General features: G+C 41.2%; 1 protein-coding gene across 1 annotated transcript in view; it reads right to left on the reverse strand.

The window, feature by feature from the left end:
• Window positions 1-1,437: 1,437 nt before the first annotated feature.
• Window positions 1,438-24,584, reverse strand: part of LOC146317327 (BMP/retinoic acid-inducible neural-specific protein 3-like) — a 30,207-nt gene continuing 7,060 nt past the window's right edge. The window contains exons 3-8 of the mRNA XM_084731877.1: window positions 20,170-20,372; window positions 14,333-14,550; window positions 10,835-10,940; window positions 9,049-9,285; window positions 5,624-5,846; window positions 1,438-2,743 (exon numbers count right to left, since the gene is read on the reverse strand). Of these exons, the coding sequence (XP_084588003.1) occupies window positions 1,615-2,743; window positions 5,624-5,846; window positions 9,049-9,285; window positions 10,835-10,940; window positions 14,333-14,550; window positions 20,170-20,372 (2,116 nt within the window). The 3' untranslated portion in view covers window positions 1,438-1,614. The remainder of the gene's footprint in view (window positions 2,744-5,623; window positions 5,847-9,048; window positions 9,286-10,834; window positions 10,941-14,332; window positions 14,551-20,169; window positions 20,373-24,584) is intronic.

Here is a 24,584-nt window from a genome sequence, read left to right on the forward strand (position 1 = left end):
CTGGCAAGGCTGGAACAGTTTGGGACATTTCTGTGTTTGTCTTCTTTTTAATGTTTTGCTTTTCTCGCTGGATTGATGTTGGCGAGGCAAACTGGAAAAAAGGTGATGTCACGTACTTGTAGCTCCATGCACCAACACTGGAACACTGGAATCGAAACATGGATTATCTGATTATGTTGCCACGCCACTGTTAAAGGGATAGTTTGGATTATTTTCTGTGGGCTTGTGTGAGGTGTTTAACCACTGTTAGAAGCAGCTGCTAAGTAATGACTTGCTGTGGACGGGGTCAGCAGCAGTGGACTATTTTCACTTTACTTCCATCTGACAGCCTTTTCTAACTGAGCCAAACGTTGCTCTCTGCAAACCAAACTCCATAGATGAAATTAGTGATTTTACCTCATGGAACATGGGAACTTGTGATTCTACCACTGCCTCCATCTGTTAGTTGCTTCTGTTTTTTTTTTTTTACTTTTGTGATAAGAGTGTTTCTACAGTGCTGTAACACAACAGTGTTTGTCCACTGTTGTGTAGTCAAAACTGCACAACCAAATGAAAATCTGCACAAAGATTGTAGGCCAACCTCTGGAGAAGCTCTGTGAATCAGCCTACCATAAAAACATATTAAAGGGATAGTTCAACCAAAAAAAAATCACTCATTATCTACTCACCCTCATGCTGATTGAAGGTTGGGTTTAGTTTTTTAGTCCACAAAACACTACTGGAGTTTCACAGGGAAACAGTGTTGCAGAATCTCCCAAACAATGGAAGTGCATGGTGACCAGTTTTCAAATGTGAAAAAACAACAGAATAAAACATGAAAAGCCTCCATACTGCTCGTCTGGTGTAATCCAAGTCTCCTAAACCATCAACATGCCAAACTGACTAAAAACCTTTTATTCACACCATGTTTTTATCCTGAATCTTCACTGTAGATCTTTAGCTTGGAGCCACGTGCACATGCACACTGTCAGAACTGGGTGTGTGTGGTGTGACGGTGTGCAAACAGCATGTTAGAGCTTTAGGAGACTTGGATTACACCAGATGAGCAGTATGGAACCTTTCTGTTTTTTTTCCAGCTGTTTTCACCCGTGGAGTTTGGTTGATTTGGAGAAAGTGATATTTGGCTTTTATGGTGGTGATTTCCTTCCAGAAAAAGCTGCCTGATGTCAAAGCAAAGCAGTGAAAGTATTCTAAATATAACGTACATTTAAACTGATATTCATTTGTTTAGTGGGATAAGAACCTCATACAACCCGACATCAAATAATCCAAACTATCCCTTTAAACAAATCTGTTCAAAACCACAGTCCAGATGAAGCAGACTATAGAATACTGAAATACGAATAAAAAAATACCTGGGTGTTTTCTTTCAAAAAGTTTCTTTGATTATTCAGTCACAGATGTTTCATAAATACTTGTGAAAGCAACTTTTCAGGGGCTTTAATCCATAAAACTACACTGAGATGCTAAAAACATCAAATTTAATTGCACATAGTGTATGTACAACAAAGCCTTGAACAACATACCACACACTTGACACAAATGGATCCAGCTGACAAAGGATACAGGCCTGTTTGTGACAAGGAAATAGTACAAAACATCAAATAGTGGCCATTAACTACACAGTTTATTTGCCTCGTACTCCACGTAGTTTGGTTGTCTGGCACTGAAAGCTTGCAGGGCAGTGAGTATCCTGGTCACGTCTGCGCTGGATAGTTTGAGTCTGTGGCGGAGCAGACAGGCGAACAGGTCCACATGTGGGGCCCCTGGAGGCGAGAGGCGGTTAACCCTGTAGCGCAGCTCCACCAGCTGAAGCAGGGCAGAGTCCTGTGATCCCTGAGTGTACGGGTAGTCTATCTGCAGAATCAGGTCCTGGATCGCCTCGGGGTCAAAGTGCACGCTGTATCCGAACAGCTGCATGCTGTTCACTTTCATGTAGCCGATGTTGTTGGACGGCTCTGTCGCCTCCGGGGGCTCGTAGTACATCGTCATGTTCTTTCCTCCTGTCACTCCGGAGTCCCTGATACGACTCCTCAGGTAGAAATGAACCGTCTCAAAAAAGCTCTTCCATCTGTTTCCAAGAGTCAACGTCCAGTTATAGCAGTCCAGCGGGATATCCAGCTTGGTCCGCTCCCAGTCAGGGTATCCGTGCTGACCTATAGGCATGGTCCAGCTCTCCGAGTGGCTGCCCCCGAACGGATTCACAAACAGAGACAATGCCGGCTCCAGAGTGCTGTTTCTGGTGAGGCAAAACTGGAGGGCGAGTCCAAGGAGCATATGAACACGGTTGGACTTCACCCGGTTGCTCTTGAGCGTGAGCAGCATTCTCTTCCTCCAGGACGGGTCGAACCAGGTGTTAACGCGCACGTCATTGCTCACGAACACGGCATGCAGAGCGATGCGTGGGTCGCGCCGCTGGAGCAGGTAGCGCAGCTCCAGGTCCTGAAGGTCGCGGTCGCTCTCCAAGCCCAGGTAGGGGTCTGTGGGGTCGGGCACGGCGGGCCGGCAGGCGCCCTGGGTCAGGGTGAAGCCGGGGTTACAGCTGGAGCATCGTGTCCGGTTCTCCACTGAACAGGAGGCACAGCGGGGACCATCGCCCACGGAGCAGGGAATGACGCCCTGGCAAGGCGGATGGGTGAAGGGGCAGGAGCAGCTGCGGCTCTCATCACTGTAAACGCCGACCTGGTTGTTCTCGCTGCAGTATAAAATGGAGAGGGCGTAGCTCAGCCAGAAGTTCAGAGGCCTGAGGAAGACATGACAGTTGTGTTAAAAATGCTTCTCTGCTGCATTGGCTCCTACAGGACATCTAATTCATATTTGTCATGTTGAGTCGCATTCATGTTTTTGTGATTATGCAATGAAGGAAATGTTTTGCCCAAAAAGATTAATCCTTTCACAACAAAAAAGTGTTGTTTTGATGTGCTGCAAAAACAATTTTTAGCCAAACTCAGACTCAGCTGGAGTTACAGAAGCAAAATCAGATCAAAATGAATATTTTAGTCTATTGAATTCCCCTTCCGTGCTGCAGATGGGGGGTGATGACACACACACAGACTCACAAACGTACGAACAGATGCCCAGAGCCAGTAGGAGATCTGAAGGGGGAGGAGGAGGGGATGCCATCTCCTTTGTTAGCAAAAATGACCAAAATGCATCCCACTTGTTCACCCATCATCCTCCCCTCTTCATCCTCTAGCAGCAGAGAGAGTGCAGGGACACAGGGGTTGTTTAATTGAATCTGATAGTCCAGTCTGCCTGACTCATTGATCCTTTATCTGATTGAGATTTGTGCAGGATAGAATCTGTAGTCATGTTTCCACTGCAGGAACTTTCCCCAGAGACTAAGAACCTTTAAAGGAGCTCCTTCAGGGACCAAGGTCTAAATTAAATTACAGGGAGATTATTTTAACCCCCCAAAAGTCCCTGCTCCAGGGGTTAGTACTTTCCAAAACTACAGGAACTTTGGAGGTGGAGCTTGCAGTGCTGAACATTTCTTGCAGCATTTTGTTTCAGCCAACATTTTTTTTTAAATTCTGCAGCCGCATAGCAGTTTGTTTTTTGCTCATTGTGACACATCAATATGGAGTCACAGAAGAAAAGCATATGACAGATGGACTCATGAGAAAGTCTTTGGATAATTGTCGTTTAGTCACATGCAAAAATGAAGTGTAACACGACCAGTTGGAGCCTCAGGCTGTCTGAGAAGTATTGGCTAAAAAAAATAAAAAAATAAAAAAAAGACATCAGCTGTATGTGAAGAAGCACCATCACGCCAAAATTCATGATGCTCTCTATCATGTTTTGTCCATTGGACGGCACCGTAGAGCACACTTTAGCAAGTTTTATCTCTCTTACAGGCATCCAAGAGGGCACTTTTGCCCTGTTTCTTTGAACAGGGGGGCACCAGGGGGAGGGATTGCCCCCATGAGTCCACCAGTAACTATTTCTTCCTGATATACAGCGAGCGACAGAGTGGATGGAGGGTGAATAAATGTTGAGATATGTTATTAGTGATATCGCAGTGCACCCTATATGTTTTCTGCCTTTGCAGAAGGGTTCATAAATAACATAATTTTCTTTAGTCTTTTCTTATATTATAGTTGAGGGAAAGTTTGCTTACTTCTAACTCCCAACAGCTCCCCTTTCCTCCCAGACCTAGTTCTGTTTGAGGATATTCCTATGAAAAGAAGACTGTGGCTCATCTAAAATGTGCCAGTTCTCAACCTTGTCGTCCCAATCGACTGCTTTGATGAGGGGAAACTGAAAAGTAAATGATGTCAGCCTTGATTTTAACCAAAGAAAAAAAAAGTTGGAGGTGAAGCAAGTGTCCGAAGCTTTGCAAAAATACAACCAGGGCTAGCCTTTTTTTTTAAAACATGTCATTAACCCTGTTGAAACTGAAACAATCTGCTGTTCGCTTGCTCAGTTGCATCTCAACCTGCCAGGAAGCGGTGGAAGAACCACTGTTTCTTTTTCATATGTTAGTGGATTAATTTGCCTTCACAGGTCTTCGAACAGACAACTTTAAAAGTAGTTCCTGGTTCTAAAAGTTCTGGGTGGAAACACAGCTCATGGCCCAGACTATGAGTCGCTGTCTGTGGCACTGAAGTAGTAATTTTGATTTTTGTCTCACCCTGATGTCATTTTAACTTTTAAACTAACTTTTCAGAGCCAAAGGAGTTGGTTCAGTAGTCGTGGGTGATGAAAAACGAACCGGGTCCATCCGCCTCTGTTGAGAATTAACAAATCGCCTTCTGCACGGACCCACACAAACACCCTGATGTCTTTAAGCTCTGTCGAGTTGATACTGACAGTGGATGCAGCGCAATAACAAATGCTATTAAATACAATCACAATGTGAAAAAGCAAATAAATAAAATGCACAAATATTATTTCACAAGGACATGAAAAACAGAGACTTTCACAGTAACCCTAAACCACTATTGAATCCTTTTTTACAAGCAGACGGGGTGTGATAAAGAAGTGTAATTGGATTGTGGACTGAGGAGGCAGTGCCTGCATTTGACTAGCGAGCTGATGGATTGTGTCATTTAGTTAATTTCCCTGCCAGAAATAGCTATCAACATAGAGTGTTCATGAGAGAGGCATAAATCTGAGTGAAGTTACGGCTGCGTTTCTGATGGGCTGCTGAAATAGACTATCCAGGTGGGAGTGCTGCTGAAACAGCAGCTGTAACAGTAAAAGATACAGGGGTGGATAGAAGAGAAGTCGTCATGTGTTACTGGCCACAGCAGCTTTTACTCCTGGATGTGATTCTGTTAAAATAAATGGATTATTATATGAGGAATTTTAAGATGTCGGAGTGATTGTGATTGCAGTTTAAACCTGCAGACAGTGGAACGTGTCCGCTTGGCCAAACATGATCCAGTTTGTCTTTCCTCGGCTTTAACAGAGAAGCAGCTTTGCCCCTGTCAGCACTTCTCACCTCGCTCCACAACTACTTTTGCTCAAGTGCCTTCTAATAAGTACCGTCTCGCTCCGCTGCTTTCTCTCAGCGCCCGGCGCATAAATCATTTTCATAATTATAAGTTTTGGGGAGCACCTTGGGTTAACAGGCTGCAGCATAAATATTCCTCCCTCTTGTTCCCGTCTTGCCTCTTACCTCGGCCTCTGCAGGACTATTTTGGGCTGCTTTCGGCACCTCTTGCTGAGGCTGAAGAGCTTGTTAGCGGTGCGGCGAGCTTTGGTGAAAAGCTGGTTGCTGCTGGTCTCCAGCTGCCTGTAGCGCTGGGGCAGGCTGGCGTCCGTCCTCCACAAGTGTTCCACGACAGATGTGTTTACAGCGTAATGGGTTGGCAGTTTCCCAACAAAGCTTTGGAACTCCTCTGGCAGGGAAAAAAACAGAACATGAATAAGTAAATTCTGCCTGTGGCGATGAGCCGCGGGGTAACAATATCTAAAACACTGTCTGCTCCCCATTGTTTGTCCCAGAAAAGCAAACAGCTCAAGAGGAGAAATAACAGCTGCAACATGCCAAGAACGCATGTTTTGTTATTTTGATTTTTCTTCCGAGGGAGGATTCTTGATCTCATCTGCATGTCAGATTTTGTTTGTGAAAAGATGTGTGCAATCACCACCTGTTGCCCGCATACATCTCTGTATACCTTCAAAGCAACTTAGTCCCTAATTAGACATGAGTGACACTGAAAGAAAAATTGCTGTTCCTGCCTTCAACAATGTGAAAGGAAGTCTGGTTGCCCCAGTAACTGTAATCATGCTTGTCAGACATAAAAAAAAGTGACATGTTTCTCAAAAGTTTCCTGACATTTTTCAATGCAGGGGGGGTTCTGAGCTGTGACACATTTGCATTTCACGTCTCAGAAGCACAGTATATTATTTGCACATAGGTGCACACATGATAGAGGTGAAACTCTGTGTCGCTTATTCTTTTAAATTTAGAATTCAAAAATAGACACAAACCTGAGCCGCTCAGTGTCAACACCGCAGGGGTCTGTGTGTCAAAGGTGCACCACTGTGTGTTTTTCCCGTGGCTCTATAACAATATAGAAGTACAACCTTGACTTTGTCTCCCCTAACAGCAGGTTCATCCTCCTGATTTGTGCCCCAAAACAATCTTTTAGATTTGCCTCAAGTATCTCCCAAAATTGCTGTGTAAAAGCCGGTCGAGGCTACTAATCTTCTCCACAATGGTATGGTGTTTTTATGGTAATTATAGCACTATCTCAAAATTAATGCAATAATACATTATTCGGCACTTGGACACGGGCCAGGCTCCGTGTGATTGATAGTTCATTTATTTGTGTAGATGCCTTTTTTCAAGTGCACAGAGCTGAGGGAAATTACTATAGGAGCCGTGAATGAGGAGAAGTGCTCTTATACAGCAGAGCCGTCAGTCAGTGTCACAGAATCAATGAAAGAGCCCCACAATGGTACAGTTACATCCATGATTATAAGCTCAGTGGCGCTTCAACTGCAGTGGTTATGTCAATACTTTAAAGCAATAGATCTGCATGTTGGTATTATGATTTCATGTCCTTAAAGTTCCCATGATTTCAAAATGTAGTTATTGTGTTAAACGTCATCTATACACCAGTATCTGGGCCAGCAATGACAAAAAACTCATTTTGTATGTAATCTCTGTTATTTTAATGGTATTTCCGAGCTTGTTTTTTTCCTGGAAAATGATTCAAAACTGCTGATGACTCATCCTGCACTGCAGGGGCGCACACTAAATTTGCATGCAATCAAACGATTGATAAGTATGAACAAAATGATTTGGGTGAAACTGGAACATATTTTATGGAGAAAACATTTTTTAGTTTGCCCTCTGGGGACTCTGGGGTTGAGTTTCTGCTAACTTAGCTGCTGTTAGCGAGGCTCAGCAGCCTCACAGACCTCTGAGACCATCAGGGAATACAGCACCGAGGTCATTTACAGTTTCCTGATGACGGATAGCTTTACTTGTTGCTAAGGTAACTTAGCTAGCCTGTGACTGTGGTTAGCTTTGTTAGTCATGACTCAGCACAGCTTTTTAAATTTTAGTGTGTGTTAGTTTACCTTTTTGTTTAGATAACATGTATGCAGAGGCTGACAAAATCTACCTCTAAAGGTAAATGGAAAGCAGAGGTCTATTTATTTCTGCATATTTATGTTTCCTTTAAAAACAGGCAGCAAGGGAGGGACCTGGAGTAGCCAAGAGCACTGAATGAGCGCTAATGCTAAGCTATAGTGTTCCATTATTCTAGTTGACTCTTTGCAGCTCGGCTGCTCCCAGTAAGACTGAGGCTGAACACTGAGTCTTAGATCAACGGAGGTTTGATGACAGGAAACACGGTGCAAAGGTGGTCTTCTTGCTGTATGTGGCTCCTGGTGACCCCCGGGGCCGAATCAGCGGACTTTTAGCTACTCGGCTGACTGAGCTAATGGCAGCTGGCAGTTAACTACTTTGGCAACAAGTAAAGATAATCTTTCCATCAGGAAATGACCTTGGTTCTGTGTTCCATGACAGGTTCTGCACTGCTAAAAGCTGAAGATTGATTGACAGGTGGATGCAGTGGTATGATTGGTTAGGGTCTAGCTTACAAAAGCACTAGGGGTGGGGAAATGCTCGATTCTTAGATGCATCACAACATGATGTTGACAGAGTGAAAAAGGCGGAGCTCAGCAGCAGAGAGGCTGATTTTGTTTTTCTCATACACGCAGGAAGCAACATGATGCTTTCAAAATGTAGTCTTTTAAAATAAAAAGGCGGACAAAAAGATTCCCACCCCTAAATGTATCATGTGCATCATGTTTACTTCTAAATGATGCTACTTCTTTAATTTTGTTGAGGATGGCTGAATGTGAGCAGCTGCAGATGAATCCCATCCAATCAGCATCTCCTGGCTTAAGGCGTAAGATTTTGATGCATCGAGAATCATTTTATCATCGAATCATCGCCCTCTGAATCGTGAGGTACACAGAGATTCCCACACATGATCAGATTTTGATATATAGATACAAAGGTTGTGCTCTAAAGCGGTTTAGTGACATTTTCACCTTAATATTTTTATATTTACAAGAATTCTGATTAAATAAACAAGATCAGGTGTTTGATATTCACAGTCAACAAATGTGATTGGTATCAATCTTCTCGTCTAACTCTAGACAAAAAGGTAAATAAGTGTATTTGCTAAAATGTCAAACTGCGCCTTTAATTACAAGTTTAAGGAGACACTTCAAAGCATTGTGGTGACAACAGATGCAGATTCCACACACTGCAGTCCCGAGTACCTAGAGAGCATCGGGAGCATCATTTGATTTGACAGAATGACTGACAGCTCGCTTGATTCAGTGTCTGGCAGCTGGCTTTGTTTGACAGCCAAGAATTCATTTCTAACACAAACAGAATGTGTTTTTGCGTGTCAGCTCTTACAGTTAATTATTTTTTTATTGTAAAAAAAAAAAAAAGTATCTGGAAGTCCAGAACCCAATGTTCCACTAGTGAGTTTTTTGAAAGCACCCTTCACGCTGACATTTTCCAGTTCCATTCTGAAGGGTCGTGGCGTATTAAAATCCATGACTCACCGGATTCTTCAAACTCCTGGTTGGTCAGCCTCCAGGCGTCTCTGATGCGCAGCAGGTTGTTCTCCAGAGTGTCCAAGTCAGAGAGAGGGCAGTTGCACTGAGGGAAGTCCGCGCTGCAGTCACACCAGCAGTCGCTGTTCTGGCACGCGAACCGGCCTTCGGATTTGCAGCCGATGTAGTCGAGCGCCGCCTGAATGAAGCGGCTCTGCAAGTAGCCTGGGAGGATGACCTGCAGCCCTGCGGAGGGTCACGTGAGAAATTAAATTTTATAAGTTACAAATAGATTAAAGGGTTTTTTTTTCCTGGGGACCCACTTTCAAAGAATGACAAAATTTCTCTTATTTCAGCTTCTTAAATGTGAATATTTCCTGGTGAATACTACTGAATTATCAGAACATAATTAAAACTACTAAATTTCATCCATAGTCTTTTTATTTATTTGGCGACCCAAATAAAATCTCCTGTGACACTCCTGTGGGTCCCGACCCGGTGTTTGGGAATGACTGGTCTAAACTAGGATTAAAGATCCTTGGTATTCCATAGAATCATATCAGCAGATAACACAAAAAAGACCAAAACCAACAATAAAACGATTTTACTGAGTAGTATTGTCAGTGTAGCAAAGCCTAATTTACCTCTTCCCTCTCCCATAGAACTCAAATCTGCAAAAAAATATTTATTTATGTGCATAATTACCTGAAAATAAGAATTGTTGTGTTTTTCTTTATCTTAGAATGAGCTGTTAGTGGTTCTTTTTCCATGGAGTTACACCGCCACGTTTCTACAGTGGCCCAGAATGGACCACAAACACTGGCTCTAGATACGTCCTTTTGTATTTTTTCCGGAGTTTTGCAACCACTAGAGGGTTTCCTACGTGCTTGGAAGGGGAGGGTGAGGCACGTTTGTTGCAATCTGTGAGCTCACCGCTAGATGTTGATCAAATCTGATCAGAGGGTGTTAATCTGCATTCCTTAAATAAATACCATGACATAGAAGAGTCCCAAACAGTTGAATCTATGTCAGCACAGGCCTTGCAAGATTTAAAACATGCCGATTTTTATAAATCACAGCGGGGCGATAATATAATTTAGCTTACAGCTCAAAAAACACGTTTAAATGTGCAGCAGTACCTCTTAAAAACAAATGAATAATTTGTTCACTGGGTGGCACGTTCTGTCAACACATACACATACTACACATATTGTAGTTTTTTCTGACTACACCTCACTGTCCTGCTGCTGGAAATATTCACAAATGCACCAAATGTGTGTTAATCCACCCTCCAACAAATGCACTTTGTTCCTGTTTGCTAAAAACCACAGAGCCCAGCTGCTCTGGGAATTTCTGAGCTTTTAGTTAAAATTTGTTTTATGTCTTTAGTAGTACAAGTAACAGGCTTAAGGGCTGAGTGCCTCAGGTTAGAGAAGTCAGAGAGAATTTCATGGTTTTGGTTGTTTTATGGGATTTGTTGATAATGAGTGTCCTTTAAACCAGCAGTTTGACATTTTGGGGAGGATGTTTGTTCACTGTCTTGCAGAGAGTCAGATGAGAAGATCCTGACCGGTGTCTATCATCTCATCTAAATCTCTGTAAGAAAGCGAATAATCCCGTTTTCCAAAATATCAAACAGTTTCTCTAAAGACCAAACACAGAATCTATAATTTTCTACAAATCTTTGTTAACCTTTTCAGGAGCTTTCAAAGTTTACTAAGAGAAAGGCTTGTTTGGTCAAATGACCACAGAAACACTGATGTCACCATTATGGTTAAAAGCAAGCAGATTTTACCTTGTAGTTGGACCTTGTTTTCCGGACTGTGAACCAGTACGGAGCTGACTGTGTCTAGATTGTCATAGTTGCTGCATCCGAGGGGACCAGTTCTGGTTTCTGTCACCTGCAGGGACATCAAGAGAATATGAATCTTTTTGTAATGTGGTTTCTGTCATTTCGTTACTTATGTTTGACGGAGAGTAGGGATTCACAATAAAAGTCCCCTGTTGTTTTGTTATTTTAATGCTATTATTACAAATGGGAAATGTTTGAATTCAGGAGTTTCATCAGCAGTAACTTAACATGTGAAAGGAATATGAAATGGTAAAATAAAGCAGATACCTGAAAGAACAAACAACAACATAGGGGAGAAACTACATTTCAAAGTGTAGAGCTTCAGTTAGAAGCTACAAAAGCACCAAGAACTGAACATAAAGAGACTTTTAGAAATGTCTTTCTCTCTGCTGTCCTTCAAACACATGAGCTCAGTATCACAACACTCGCTTGTTTGAGGGGGAGGAAGGAAGGTCGTCTCCAATTGGCTGCGATCGATGCCTCCACAGCCTGCCTGGAGGTGGATCAGGTTCGCTTTGGCCCAGCTCTGGAGTAGGTCCATCTCAGGCGTGGCTCGGCGCAACTTGGCACGATAAAAGTGGTAATAGAAATATAAATCAGCGTGGCACGGTTTGACTCGGCGCAGCCAAAAGCGACAGTGGAAAAGCCCCACAAAATGTTCTTGTAAAATGCAGAAGGATTATTTCAGTTATGTATTACTTTAAGGATACTTTCCCCAGCCCTAATGGAGAGACAGCTCAGGTCTGACACAGTTATGTGGGTTGTGCCATCTCTAGAGTCTCCTGAGAGGGACACCATCCCTCTTTTACATACTGAGAACAAGGCAGCAGATAAGATTTAGTCCGACAGCCTTCAATCATGTCACTTTGACGCGACCTGTACATATCGCCTCATTTTACTTGTGTACTTTCACAAAAAAAGACTCCAAAAAAACATAAAAACCCTCATCAAAGGCATTTTATGCCTCAAATGAATTTTGAATGCAATGAGTCACTGTGAAGTAATATTGAAAATGTCTTCAATTAGAAAGCTTTCTCTCCTCAGACAGAATAATTTGTTCTGATCTGACAGAAGAAATCAGCTTCCCCTCGGAGTGGAAAACTTTAAACCGATTCGCCTCTGTGTTTACATGATTTCTAACAGTAATTAATCTTGACGTTAGAGCTGGAAATTCGGACACTCTGAAGCACAAAAACACATAACTTAGTGCGTATTAGCATAAGTTTATGCCCAGAATCCTCCCTATTTCTCATCGAATCCTCAGTACCATATGTGATTTTTAATGAATGGCCGTGTATCGCAGGTGTTGCTTTACATCTCTCGTAAAATGTGGTATTCATCTCCCTCTCTGGCTCTTTTTTCTCTCGCTCTGATCTTCAATCTGCCTGAACTCCACACACGCTGCAAAGTGGCAAATAAATGGAAGTCAGCCTGGCTGGAAATTAATGGAATGATATATCTAATCCATCAAACTGATGCATAACCATGGGAACACGTTCTCAGTTTGGGGGGGCACTTGTCTTCATCAGTGGCTACTCACTTTAGCATCTACGTTTGCCCCTCGGGCTGATTAATGCATACACTCTAATAGCCACTTCAGATGATAAAATGGATGATTGGTGTTTTATAGTACAGGATGCATGACTGCTGCTCCGTTCTGCTCTCCTCTCCTTTTTAAAGCTGGCTAGCAGGGAGACGGTAGAAAGCTTGTATCTTGCATGATTGTTTGGGACTGCTTTAACAGTCAGTCTGTAATGGGAGGTTCGGTAAAGACACATTTGTCCATTTTTATTATAAAAGATAAACAAATTCATTTATCAGTCTGATGCAAATCAAATCACCCCACTTGCTTCTGCACATATGAGTTTTCTGCGCCACTGAAAGCATCTCTCCTGAGAAAAACAGGGGAGATAGATTGAACAGTTTTGCTGCACCCCTGCAGCTACAACAGGTGAATTTTCTTAGTGTCAGGCCAATTCTGTAAATAAGCATTTGTTCTTAATCCCACCCGATTAAATATGTTATGGAAGTAAGTTCCCTGAGCTGGGTTTAAAGGATTTGTTTGTGCGTGTTATCTTCAAGTTGAGCTACCAAAGTGTCATGAGTTTAAACTTTGCTCGACATGTATGTTGTCACAGAATCTCAGCCAGTGATGGAAGGATGTTCGGACACTTAATACTTTGACTTCCTCATCCGTCCTTCCTATTGCAAGTTTGATCCACTATATTTACTGTAAGGAACCCTAAGAGTCACACACTAATATTTCATTGGTCCGCCTTTAGCTTTGATTACGACATGCATTTACCATTGCATTGTTTGGATAAATTTATTCAGTGTCACAACATTTATTTCTGTCCAGAGTTGCATTAATTTTTCTCCAAGATCTTGTATTGATGATGGGAGAGTCGGACCACTGTGTAAAGTCTTCTCCAGAACATCCCAAAGATTCTCAGTGGGGTTCAGGTCTGGACTCTGTGGTGGACAGTCCATGAGTCAAAATGATGTCTCATGCTTCCTGATCCACTCTTTCACAGTTTGATCCTGATGAATCCTGACATCGTCATCTTGGAATCTGTCCGTGTCATCAGGGAAGAAAAAAAATCCATCGATATAAAAACCTGATCATTCAGTATATTCAGGTAGTGAGCTGACATAATTTTTTGGGCTCATAACGTTGCTGAACCTCGACCTGAGCGACTGAAGCAACCCCAGATCATAACACTGCCCCCACAGGCTTTTACTGTAGGCACTAGGCATGATGGGAGCATCACTTCATCCGCCTCTCTTCTTACCCTGATGCCCTCATCACTCTGGAACAGGGTAAATCTGGACTCATCAGACCACATGACCTTTTTCCGACCACGTTTCTTCTTAGAAGATGATGGTTCACCTCTATCCTTCCAGGTTTTAATAATGTGTTGGACAGTTCTTAACCCAGTTTTTGTAGTTTCATCAGTCTCCTTAGTTGTTTTCTTTGCTTGATGCAGGACAATAATTCAACTCTTCTGAAACAGAGTCACATCTTTTCCTCAACCACAGGATTTGTCTTCTGACATGGTTGTTTAAGAAATGAGAAGCTGCTCACTGCATCATTTAGGGTTCAATAACTTGTTACCAGCTGAAACATATGAATCACTGCAGTAATTATCCAATGGAAGGATCTGACCTGTTTGTTTAGTTAAATCCAGGTGTTGACTTTTTTTTGGCGAGACAGTGTATGTCACAATAAATGGTTAAATGGTTTAAATCACGCCTCTCAATCAAATTGAAAATTCATGACCAGGCCAGATTGGACGGTCTCTTCTTTGTGTACAGTGTAAGTTTTCTTTAAGGCTAACAAATGCCAAACCTAGAGGACGATACCTTTAGACAGTGACTACGTGGAGGTTCATCTCCCAACAGACTGCTGCTGTATTTACAGTTTTCTTGACTTTCACGTACCCGTATGGCGGTGGATGCGATCTGAAGGTGGTGCAGCCTGCGCAGGGTGCTCTCCCTGTCGGTGAAGTAGGAGGCAGCTAGCTGGTGCAGGGCCTCCAGGGTCACCGTCCCCGTAGCGTTCGAGCTCCTGCCGCCGCTACGGCCGCCCTCGGGCCCAGATGGCGAAGCCTCCTGGCTGAGCTTCCTCTTGTCCACAAATATCGTCAAAGACTCCTCCCCTGGTGACAGTCAGACAGAGGGAACGAGAGCTTCATTAGCTCTGACGGAGCAGCACTAATCACCTTTCATTAGTATCTTTTCAGATCGGATAGAAAAGTGCAGCAGTGATTAAGGGCTGTGGGGGAACTGATGGTTCGGATGATTGGAGGAAAAGGAACAGACAAGACAAGGTCTCTGCGTCTATTAAAATCCTCAGCGAGAGGAAGCTCATTCAAGATCATTGATCAAGTTCCCTTAATTATTTTTAATTATCTTGGCCAAAAATTACATTTAAAACAAAACAGATCTCAGGTGCAGTTTCTCAGGGAGATAAATATGTTCCACAAACATCTCCAACAATTACAATTATTAAATGACTAATACAAAACAAACTGCCACAACACACTAATTACAGCTCATCACACATAGTGGGCCTCGTACAGGAATATTTTTGTTCCTCACCTTAACTTTCTCTTAAAGGGATAGTTCATCCCAACATGAGAATTCGGTCTTTATCTACTCACCCTCATGCAGAATAAAAGCATAAAATACCTTCATGCTGCTCGTCTGGTGTAATCCGAGTCTCCTAAACCCTCAACATGCCAAGTTGACTAAAAGAAATCTTATTTACACCATGTTTTTAGCCTGAATCTTCACTGTGGACCCTTAATTTGGAGCCACGTTGATGTGCACATGCACACTGACTGAACTGGGCGTGTGTGTTGTGACGGTGTGCAAACAGCATGTCGGGACTTTAGGAGACTTGAATTACACCAGACGAGCAGTATGGAGGCATTTTATGTTTTTTTTTCCAGTTGTTTTCCTGTGAAACTCCAGCAGTGTTTTGTGGACTAACAAAATAAACCTAACTCTTAATTGGCATGAGGGTGAGTAGATAATGACTGTCATCTTTGGGTGAACTATCCCTTTAATGTTTTCTGATGAATGTGCCACGTCATATTCAGCAAAAGCCCACATGATCCACTTGTGTGTATTTGAGTGCACGTGCATCAGGCTTGTAAATTAGCCTAATTAACTCCCCAATAACTCCATATAAGGCTGCACTTCCTGCACCATATGTCAGGAAGTGTTTATTCATGAAAATGGTGTTAAAAAGTAAAAAGAAGAACTTGAACGAGTTTGGAGTTTCAAGACCCGCTTTCAGAGAACCATAAAGGTAAAGTCTAGAATTTTAACAGCATCGGCGGTGGAATTAAGGGACCTGCTAACGCCGAGGAACGGGGAAATGACTGCTGTTAATGCCGTGTCACCTGAGGCTCGTACTGTCACCGAAATAAAGAAGAGACGACTTGATATGAAAATGACTTCCAAAAAAAGGAGGAGGGGGTTTACGGGAGGTGTTCGTCACGGAGCGAGAGGACAGGATACGTGATGTTGCTGTGCTTTACAAAGTTTCATAAAACTGCTCACTTGCCAGAATTTTTTTAGAATAATTGTCATTCCTATAAAACCAGGTAATATTCTTCTTTTTGACAGTTTTCTGTCAAATATTTAGGACCCATTTTGTTGAAAGATGTAAATCATCTACCAAGTTAGTGTCAGTGCTTTTGTGATAATTATTTTGTGTGGATATATGTTTTTTTTTTTTTTTTTTTGCTGTTGTTTTCTTTGTTTTTTGTTTCATTCTATTACTACTTTACTGGTTTCATTTCATCTTTTTCTTTTCATGTTCTCTGTTTGAGACTTGTGCTATAAAAAGGTTCTGAACATAAATACCTAGACTCCAAATTATAATCAGTGGTTGTAATTGAATTTTAATTTTAATTCAATTTAAAACAGAGGGAGACCCCCGATAAGCCCTGCAGGCTTTTAGTCTCGTTTGCACATTCTTGTTATTGTTTATGCCTTTTTTTAATATCTTCTAAATCAAATCAAAATCAAATCAAATCAAATCTGCACGTGAAGCTACAACCAATACGCACCAACCATTAAATTAATGATGACAGGCTTTCTTTGTATATTTAGATTTATATAACAATTAAAAATTCAATCAAGCAGGATAATAATATCAACATTAAGTGTAATTTATTTTTCAAACTGTCTTCAAACTAATGGTTGGTTGGTTTGGATAACAGCAGACTAACGGCAGGTTTAACGGTGAATGTGACGAGTTCTCCTCACACAGATCACTGAAGAACCAACCTGTTTGTACGAGACGTTCTTGCATGAGGCCCACTGCTGAAGTAAAATCCTGTCCCTGAAAACTCCAGGACTGTTTTCATGATAAAGCGATGCCATTAACTTTTTTGGGTGTTGAGGCAGTTTTCTCTCATCAACAGTGCTTCTATTGCAACAGCTGATTTTCCCACGTTTCTCATCGTGTCCCAGAGAAACTGTGTGAATTTACCACATTCAGCTGTGGGTTATTATATTCGCAGGTTAAAGCAATAGAGTCCACGCTGTGACCCACATAACTAACAGGTCATTAATAAAAATAAAAGGCTGAGTCCACAGAGGGAAGGATGCTTTTTGAAATACGCTGTAAAAAATTAAAAAGAAGGAAAAAAAACATTGGGTATATAATTTTAAGGCAGTGATTAAAGGTTTATCAGAAAAATTTGTATAATTTAGATAAAAAAAAAAAAATTAAATGCCACAAACTGAACCCGACAACCATGTGTTTTTATCCTATTATCTAGAGGGAGCGAACTTTTGTGATATTTTATAGCTATTTGAATGATTTTATTTCTATTGTAAATTAAGTATTGTAACTAATTTGTTGGTTTGTCCACGTCTTGGTGTTTCTTCTCACCTGTAAATACTTGGTCTAATTCATACTTTAAAGCTATAATTTCAAAATGCAGTTATATCAACAAAACATGTCTGTAAAACTTTTTCAAAATAAAAGAGTCTGAGTTCAGAAATCAAAAAAGTTCAAATTTTCTCAACTTTGTTTTGTTTTTTACAGTGTACACACGGTGTTAACAGTAGGTGCTCTTTAGACAGCGTTAACAACATTAAATCCTCCCTTAACTTTAACAGCATGTCAAGGCCATTTTGTCAATACAACGTCTCATTGGCCCAATCTGGTCCCTCGCCATCAGCACTTAAGCAGCATCACTCCATGTAAGGTGACATTTAGCTGCGACTGGGCCTCTGTGCTGCAGCGAGGAGACGGATGTACACTAAACACACGGGTAAACAGTTAATACCCACCTCCAGTCCAACAAGGACCAATACCTGAAAATCCTCTGTTGTAATAAGGCGTCAATCAGCTGAAGATTTGTTTTGTTTTTGTTTTTGTTTATTTCCCTTCAGATATGATTTGGTTCAATCAGGAAAAAAAACTTCTGCCACATTGATTTCACTCATCCAGAGCTTCCCAGTTCGACTCGAAAAATAAATATATAAGCCTTCAAGGCATTTCATTTCTGCTTATTTCTGTTTGCTAACTAGCACTAGCCAGATGGTTCTCCAAACTAAATGATCAAATTGCCGTCCAAAGTGCTTTCTGATCTATTGCCTCCATTGGCAGGAAGACGTAGGTTGTCAGTGGCTTTTAAAACCATGATGGTTACAGAAATGATTTATATGACTGTTTTCTGATCTGCAGCTGCTGTGGCTGACATTTGCTTAGATGTAAGCCACTAAACCTCCACAGCCAGGGTTAAAAAAAAAAAATCTTATGACATGGAGAGAGCAGAGTGCTGTTCGTTTCCTGTGGCAGATCAAAAATAGTCTTATGAAAGGTCATTCTGATCTAATGCCCCCATCTGCAGAGCATTTTAAGTGCATTCAAAAACCTTTATAAACTAGAGTAGGTCACTCTGTAGAGTGCAGATCTCCACCAGGCAAAAGATGGTGAAGCACCTACTGCAGTGGTAATACAAGTACAAGATGTCACCAGAGGAGATTTGCAAAGTTTTAAAATAAAGAATTTTTATATGGTATAGTATAGTGTGAGTTTTCTTATACAGATGTATAGACCCTTCTACGAAAAGGTAGCGGTCTCCCCCAGTCATCCATACGAATTATCAAGCTGCAAATATTGAATTAAATGTTTCGCCAGCATCAAAATCACCAAAATGTCTGGTTGTTGTGTATTTGTAAACATACAGTACATTTTGGTGAAAAACGATAAACTATTTCTTAATATTTTGTTCGTACACAATGCCACTTAATTGTTGCCTCTATGATATGAGTTTTTGTTATGTTTTGTAGGTTAATTTGCAGTATTTGTATTGCACAGTGCAAAGTGTCATGCATTTCAGCAGCATTTCAAATATTTAGTGATTGTAGACTGTGATTGCTTTCTTAGTATTTTCTTATTGTTGGACTAGTTGACTAGTGTAAATTAAATTTTGTGTTTAATTGACAGGGAAATTAGTCGGGAACATCGCTAATCATAACATCAGGAATGAAATTAATCTGTGGATGATGATACAAAATATGAAACCAAACTTTTCTATGGATGTCTGCTTTTGAGCCATGACAAAGGCCAAAATGTGGCCTTGGTAACCCTTGATTTTAGCCTAGCAGTTATTGATGACCCTACTGACCAGTTAAGAGGAGTCTGCTTTCGATAAAAAAAGATTTTTGAATCACCACAACCACAAGAGGTCATGGAGGGTACAGTCATTAATGTGCAGAGAATATTTTTTGGCTGATGGGTCCAGCGGTGTGAGAGTTCAGCCTGGGACAGATGCACAAACGGGCATGTCTGCCATGTTCAGGTTAGATGCTTTGATGATACCTTTCCAGCTTGAGCTGCTTCCTGTGGAGTTTTATGGCTTCATAATGAAGTCACACAACTTCTCCCTTTGTTTCCGACAGACAGGAGTCACAACTCTCATGTCTGTGTGAGACACTTGTTGGTTAAACTTTAAAGACGGGTCATATTAGGCATATGAGCATTTGCTTGCTACTTTACTTGGATAAAGTTTCACCACTGACAACATCAGCTGCATCAGTCAAACTCTGAACATTCTGTAACAGGCAGAGATCAAGAGTTGTTCCAGGTGTTGTTCTTATTAAAAATGTCTGCCTGTCCACTGACAGGGGAGATGATTGTATCTTTGTCTTGATGGATTTCTGTCTGAGAGATTTTTGAACACTGGTATGAAATGGTGAAACTATAAAGAGGTGCTTTGTCTTCAGTTCTGAGATAATTACAGCCAAACCGTATGTCTACTGTCTTTATTTTTGGCCCGTTTCTGTTTTTGCAGGAATAAGATAAAAGCACACCAAACACCAAATTAATCCTCGGATCGGGAGCTACATTGCCAATAGCTGTTATCAACAGAATTTGCATTTAGTTCCTTCAAATCAGTGTTTTAAAACCCACTATTTCAGTGATAAAGTTTTCTTTGTGATAATGATTTATTAAAGAAAGAAAAGGTAAGATAACCATACAAGTGGCGGTATTAGGGAGCCAAACAAAAATATTAAATCTTTGACTGCTTTCTCAGTTTATTTTTTGTACCCTAAACCAGAGCAATTTGATGTTATTTTGTGAGCCAAAAAAACACTGATCCAGAAAAATTATTATATGCTTTGTTGTTTAGAAAGCAACAGACGGTAAAATCGGTGCCCCATGTGCGGAAAAAAAAAAAAAAAAATCACATTAGAAGCTGTGTGAATCAGGCTGGCTTTGAAGCTCTGCGTATTCTCTCCCGTACCTCCCAGAGTGGCCGAGAGGAGGAGGTGGGTGCCATATTTCTTGATTAGACTCTCTGTAATCGTCTGGAGGGTTGGCCGCCTCCCCAGCTGGCGGATGGTGTGCATGAAGTCGGGGTCGAGGGGCAGAGCCAGGCCTCCGCTGCCACCAAGACTGTCCCGCTTTTCCACCGCCAGGCTGTTGACCTTCCATCGACCAAACTCCCTGGAAACACACACACATACACACACATACACAGACACGTTTGCTCATTTGGCTTAGGTGGTGATCGGGCCCGAGGCGGCTGTTTAACAAGCAAAGGATTAGGTCAATGTGTGCTACATACATCGAGGCACGAACAGCGCAGTGCACGGACGGGCACATACATCATTAACACATGATGAAGCTGTAATTCACTGCCACAGGAGCTCTTTGATGTATAAGAAAACCACTTTTAACAATCGATATTGCAATCACGTAGTTTGATTTTTACTTGCACTTTCCCCTTTGAATAAAGTTAATTAGGGCAGTCGTGTGAATTAACTTAAATTGACTGAAACTGGATGTTACTTAACTTTAATGATACAGAATAAAAATGGATTTGTTACAATTATTCTTTAATCCTGCAGTGCTGTGTCGATGTTACCAGGTGGGCGCCAGAAATCACAGGTGGGTTGTCTGCTCTGAGGTCCTCAAAATCACATCGGCACATGCCAACTAAAATCTGAGTTTGAGGGTTCAAACACCTTTTCTGGTCAAATTTAAGCACTTGTCACGCATTTTCAAGCTTTTCCAGCACCTCACAGCTGTGGTACATGATAAATATTTATATACAAAATGAATATTTCACCTCGTCGTCACATTAAATCAGATGTTTTTGTGCTTTTATCAACCATAATTGTTTTGTGACAGAAAGTTTGTTTCAAAATGTGTCACCTGTCTGTCAGTAGCCTTGGCTTCCTGTTAGGGTTGCACATTTTGTGCTAACAATTGATTAAACATGAATAATTAATAAGATAGAAAACATGTTTTTCTCTGTTTTTGTTTTCATTTTTTCCTCATTGTTTTTTCTTTTTATCTTATTTTAATTTAAATTTTAAGATTCTTTATCCGATGAATGGCTCCGCCAGACAAAACAGAGTCAAATGAGGTCATTTCTAGACTACTGATTAATTATCAATTAATTTCTTTAATCTGTTAAAAAAAATTTTGGCGACACATTAATCAATGATTAATCATGAACTTCCTGTACATTCTGGCTCAGCAAATATCTGATTTATTTTATTTCTTTATCTAAACAGTTAACTAACTAATTCAGTCAGACAGCAGTTTATTATGAAAGTAATGTGATTACAATTTCAAGCAGTTTATTTGAAACCCAAGCACTTTCCAAGGAAAGAAGGCCGGGAACCACTGACTGAACTTTGTCTTTGCACCACTGTCATCTGGAGCGGATGCCAGACATTTCATCCATTTATTCCTTTTCCATTTTAAATTCTCTGCTCACTTGCTAACGAGTTTTGATGCACTCTTAATTGCAGCCAGGCCTGTAGCTATTATTGAGGCTTTGAATTTGCTATTTGGATCCGCATGTTGAGAGACACAACCAGAGATGGAGGTAATTACAACTACTCAGATTACTGCAATTAAGTCTTTTTTTTAGGTACTTCAATGAGTATTTTTTTCAAGGCAGCAATTTTACTCACACTTAAGTATGCATTACACCAGTGGTTCTCAACTTTTTTTTTCCTTGGAGCTCCCCTACTACTTGCATCTAAGGAAAGCTGAGCCATTGTATGGGAAGTTGATGATTAAATGATGATCAATGTATTTCCTATAAGATTTTAACTGATTAAACATGTATTAATTGATAATCAATAGAACAGAAATGGCATGAATTGTGTCAGACATTGTTTTGTCTGGTGGAGCCATGCATTGGATAAGGGCATTTAAAAAAAACATTTCAGCCAGTATTATCAGCTGTCAGTGCAAAAAAGAAAATGTTAAAATCAAAAATGAATTAAATTGTGACCTTACATTAAAATTCAAAAGTCAAATTGACTTCTGAATTTGGAAAGTTGTGACACCTCAGTCCATAACTGGTGGCGTTCAGGTTGGTTGGAAACCTGCTGGTCGTGTGCCGTTAGCCTGTCAGAAGGTTATTGGTAACTTAAAGGGATAGTTCACCCAAAAGTGAAAATTCAGTTATCTACTCATCCTAAGGTTGATTGAAGGCTGGGTTTAGTTTTTTAGTCTAAAAAACAATGGTGGAGTGTCACAGGAAAACAATGTTGCAGAATCTCCCAACCAATGGAAGTGAATGGTGACCGGCAACATGCCAAATTGACTAAAAAAGTGTTGTTTACACCATGTTTTTAGCCTGAATCGTCACTGTAGACCTTTAGCTTGGAGCCACATTCTCATACACACTGTCTGAACTGTGTGTGTGTGTTGTGACGATGTGCAAACGGCATGCTGGGACTTTAGGAGACTTGGATTACACCAGACAAGCAGTATGGAGGCATTTTATGTTCTTTTTTTCCAGTTGTATTTAATGTTTGAAAACTGGTCACCATTCACTTCCATTGTTTGGGAGATTCTGCAACACTGTTGTCCTGTGAAACTCCAGCAGCGTTTTGTGGACTAACAAATTAAACCTGACCTTCAATCGGCACAAGGGCGAGTAGATAATGACTGAATTTTCATTTTTGGGTGAACTATCCCTTTAAATATACTAAAGTTCAGCATTACATACACACACTTTTGTGTGTTTATTTTCCTCCTTAGGACAAATATGCATTATAATTTCGACTTTTTCATTTTAGTGGAACCACTCCACCACATTTCCATATACCCCACTTTCAGCTGCAGAACTACCCCCCCCCGGTTGAAAGTCTTTGTTATAGGGCTTACTGCTGTGAACAAGCTTGTCGTGGCTTTAAATAACTCCTGTGCGAGTAAAACAGAACTTATTGCGATGCAATGCTGTAATTCCCACAGCAACAGAAAGACGTAAACCCCAAATAAAGCCCCCAAATCATCGGCTGCCATCATTTGTTATCTCGTGCCCTTTGGACACAAGTCTCGCTGAACTATAGCTATTCACAAAGCAGCTGGGAGATACGGCTGCTGCTCTCTCTGTCTGTTTCTCCCCTCCTTTCTCCACAGCATCAGTTAATGTCTACCTCTCCCACAGTGCTGCCTGCTGCTCTGTGTACCTCCCTTCCCCTTCTCAGAGGCAATCAAATCACTGCCACGAGAAAAATGATCGGCAGTGAAATAATTGGGGAACCGGGACAGTGTGGAGTGTGTCATTACAGCCAATCATCATAACGAGGGGACAGGCTGAGTGTCCGTCCCCGGGTGGACAGATGGGCGTTGTGGATCCAGCCCAGGGTTTCGCCTACAGCTACTCCATCAACATGCACATATTGCAAACCGAGCGGGCGTTCGCTGTAACATGAAGGCCCACTGTACGTACTGTAAACAATCAATAGCGACTCGGAGAGAGAAACTACAAAAAGGAGCAGATGTGCGGAGCTGCTTAATCACATGCTGCTGCATGACTGACAGCCACACATGGTGGTGTTACAGTCATTACAGAGGTCAGAGCAGTAGAATAGCACTTTAAGCCCCCAGGCTAATAAAGAGCGCATAGGCAAGTAGGGAGCATCTGGAACTCTGTGGGGACTGTGTGTGAAATATAGATACGACATATTTCTAAGAATAAATGCCGTCACTGTCTCCACAACGTACTTTTTTCCTGATATTATCTCATAATAGGCCAAAACAGGAAAAGGAACTGAAACCAGCTGCAAATTTCATGCAGTTTACGGAGATAATGGTGGCAGATTTAACATCGAAAGTGAGAGTAATTGTTGAAACACAAGGTCTTTGAATCCTCAGAGAAGTAAACAAAAGCACCTTCTCATTTCTAGCTGACGATGGTGGATTTTGTCATCTAAAATAATGACTCATTAGCAGATATCTTATGTGTAGCTGGCTGATGTAAGCTAATGCTAATGCTAACTCAGCTGATAAGTCTCCAGCTGACGTTTTAATGATTCCATCTGGCACATTTTAAAACAAGAATCCTGTGAAAGTGTATTGAGAATGAAAAGTTAGCTAACAGCTGCGTACATGATATAACATTAATGCTAACAGACTGAGGCTAAAGCTAGCTTACATCTCTGCAAGCACTGGTTGGTTGAAATACAGCAGGTATATCTACATGACAGATGACAAAATTACACTCATTAATGTACACTGATCATATCACATACTGCAGTTTTAGCCAAAAATAATCGTAATATGACTTTTTTTTTTTACCATATTGTGCAGCTTTAATATCCGCTAGAGCCCAACTGACACCGGATTTTATCGGTATTATATTATTATATTATATCAGTATTGGCATATGGATTGCCCAATATATAT

Source organism: Lutjanus erythropterus, chromosome 12, assembly GCF_056507025.1.
Source record: "Lutjanus erythropterus isolate fLutEry1 chromosome 12, fLutEry1.hap2, whole genome shotgun sequence".
NCBI classification, from domain to species: domain Eukaryota; kingdom Metazoa; phylum Chordata; class Actinopteri; order Lutjaniformes; family Lutjanidae; genus Lutjanus; species Lutjanus erythropterus.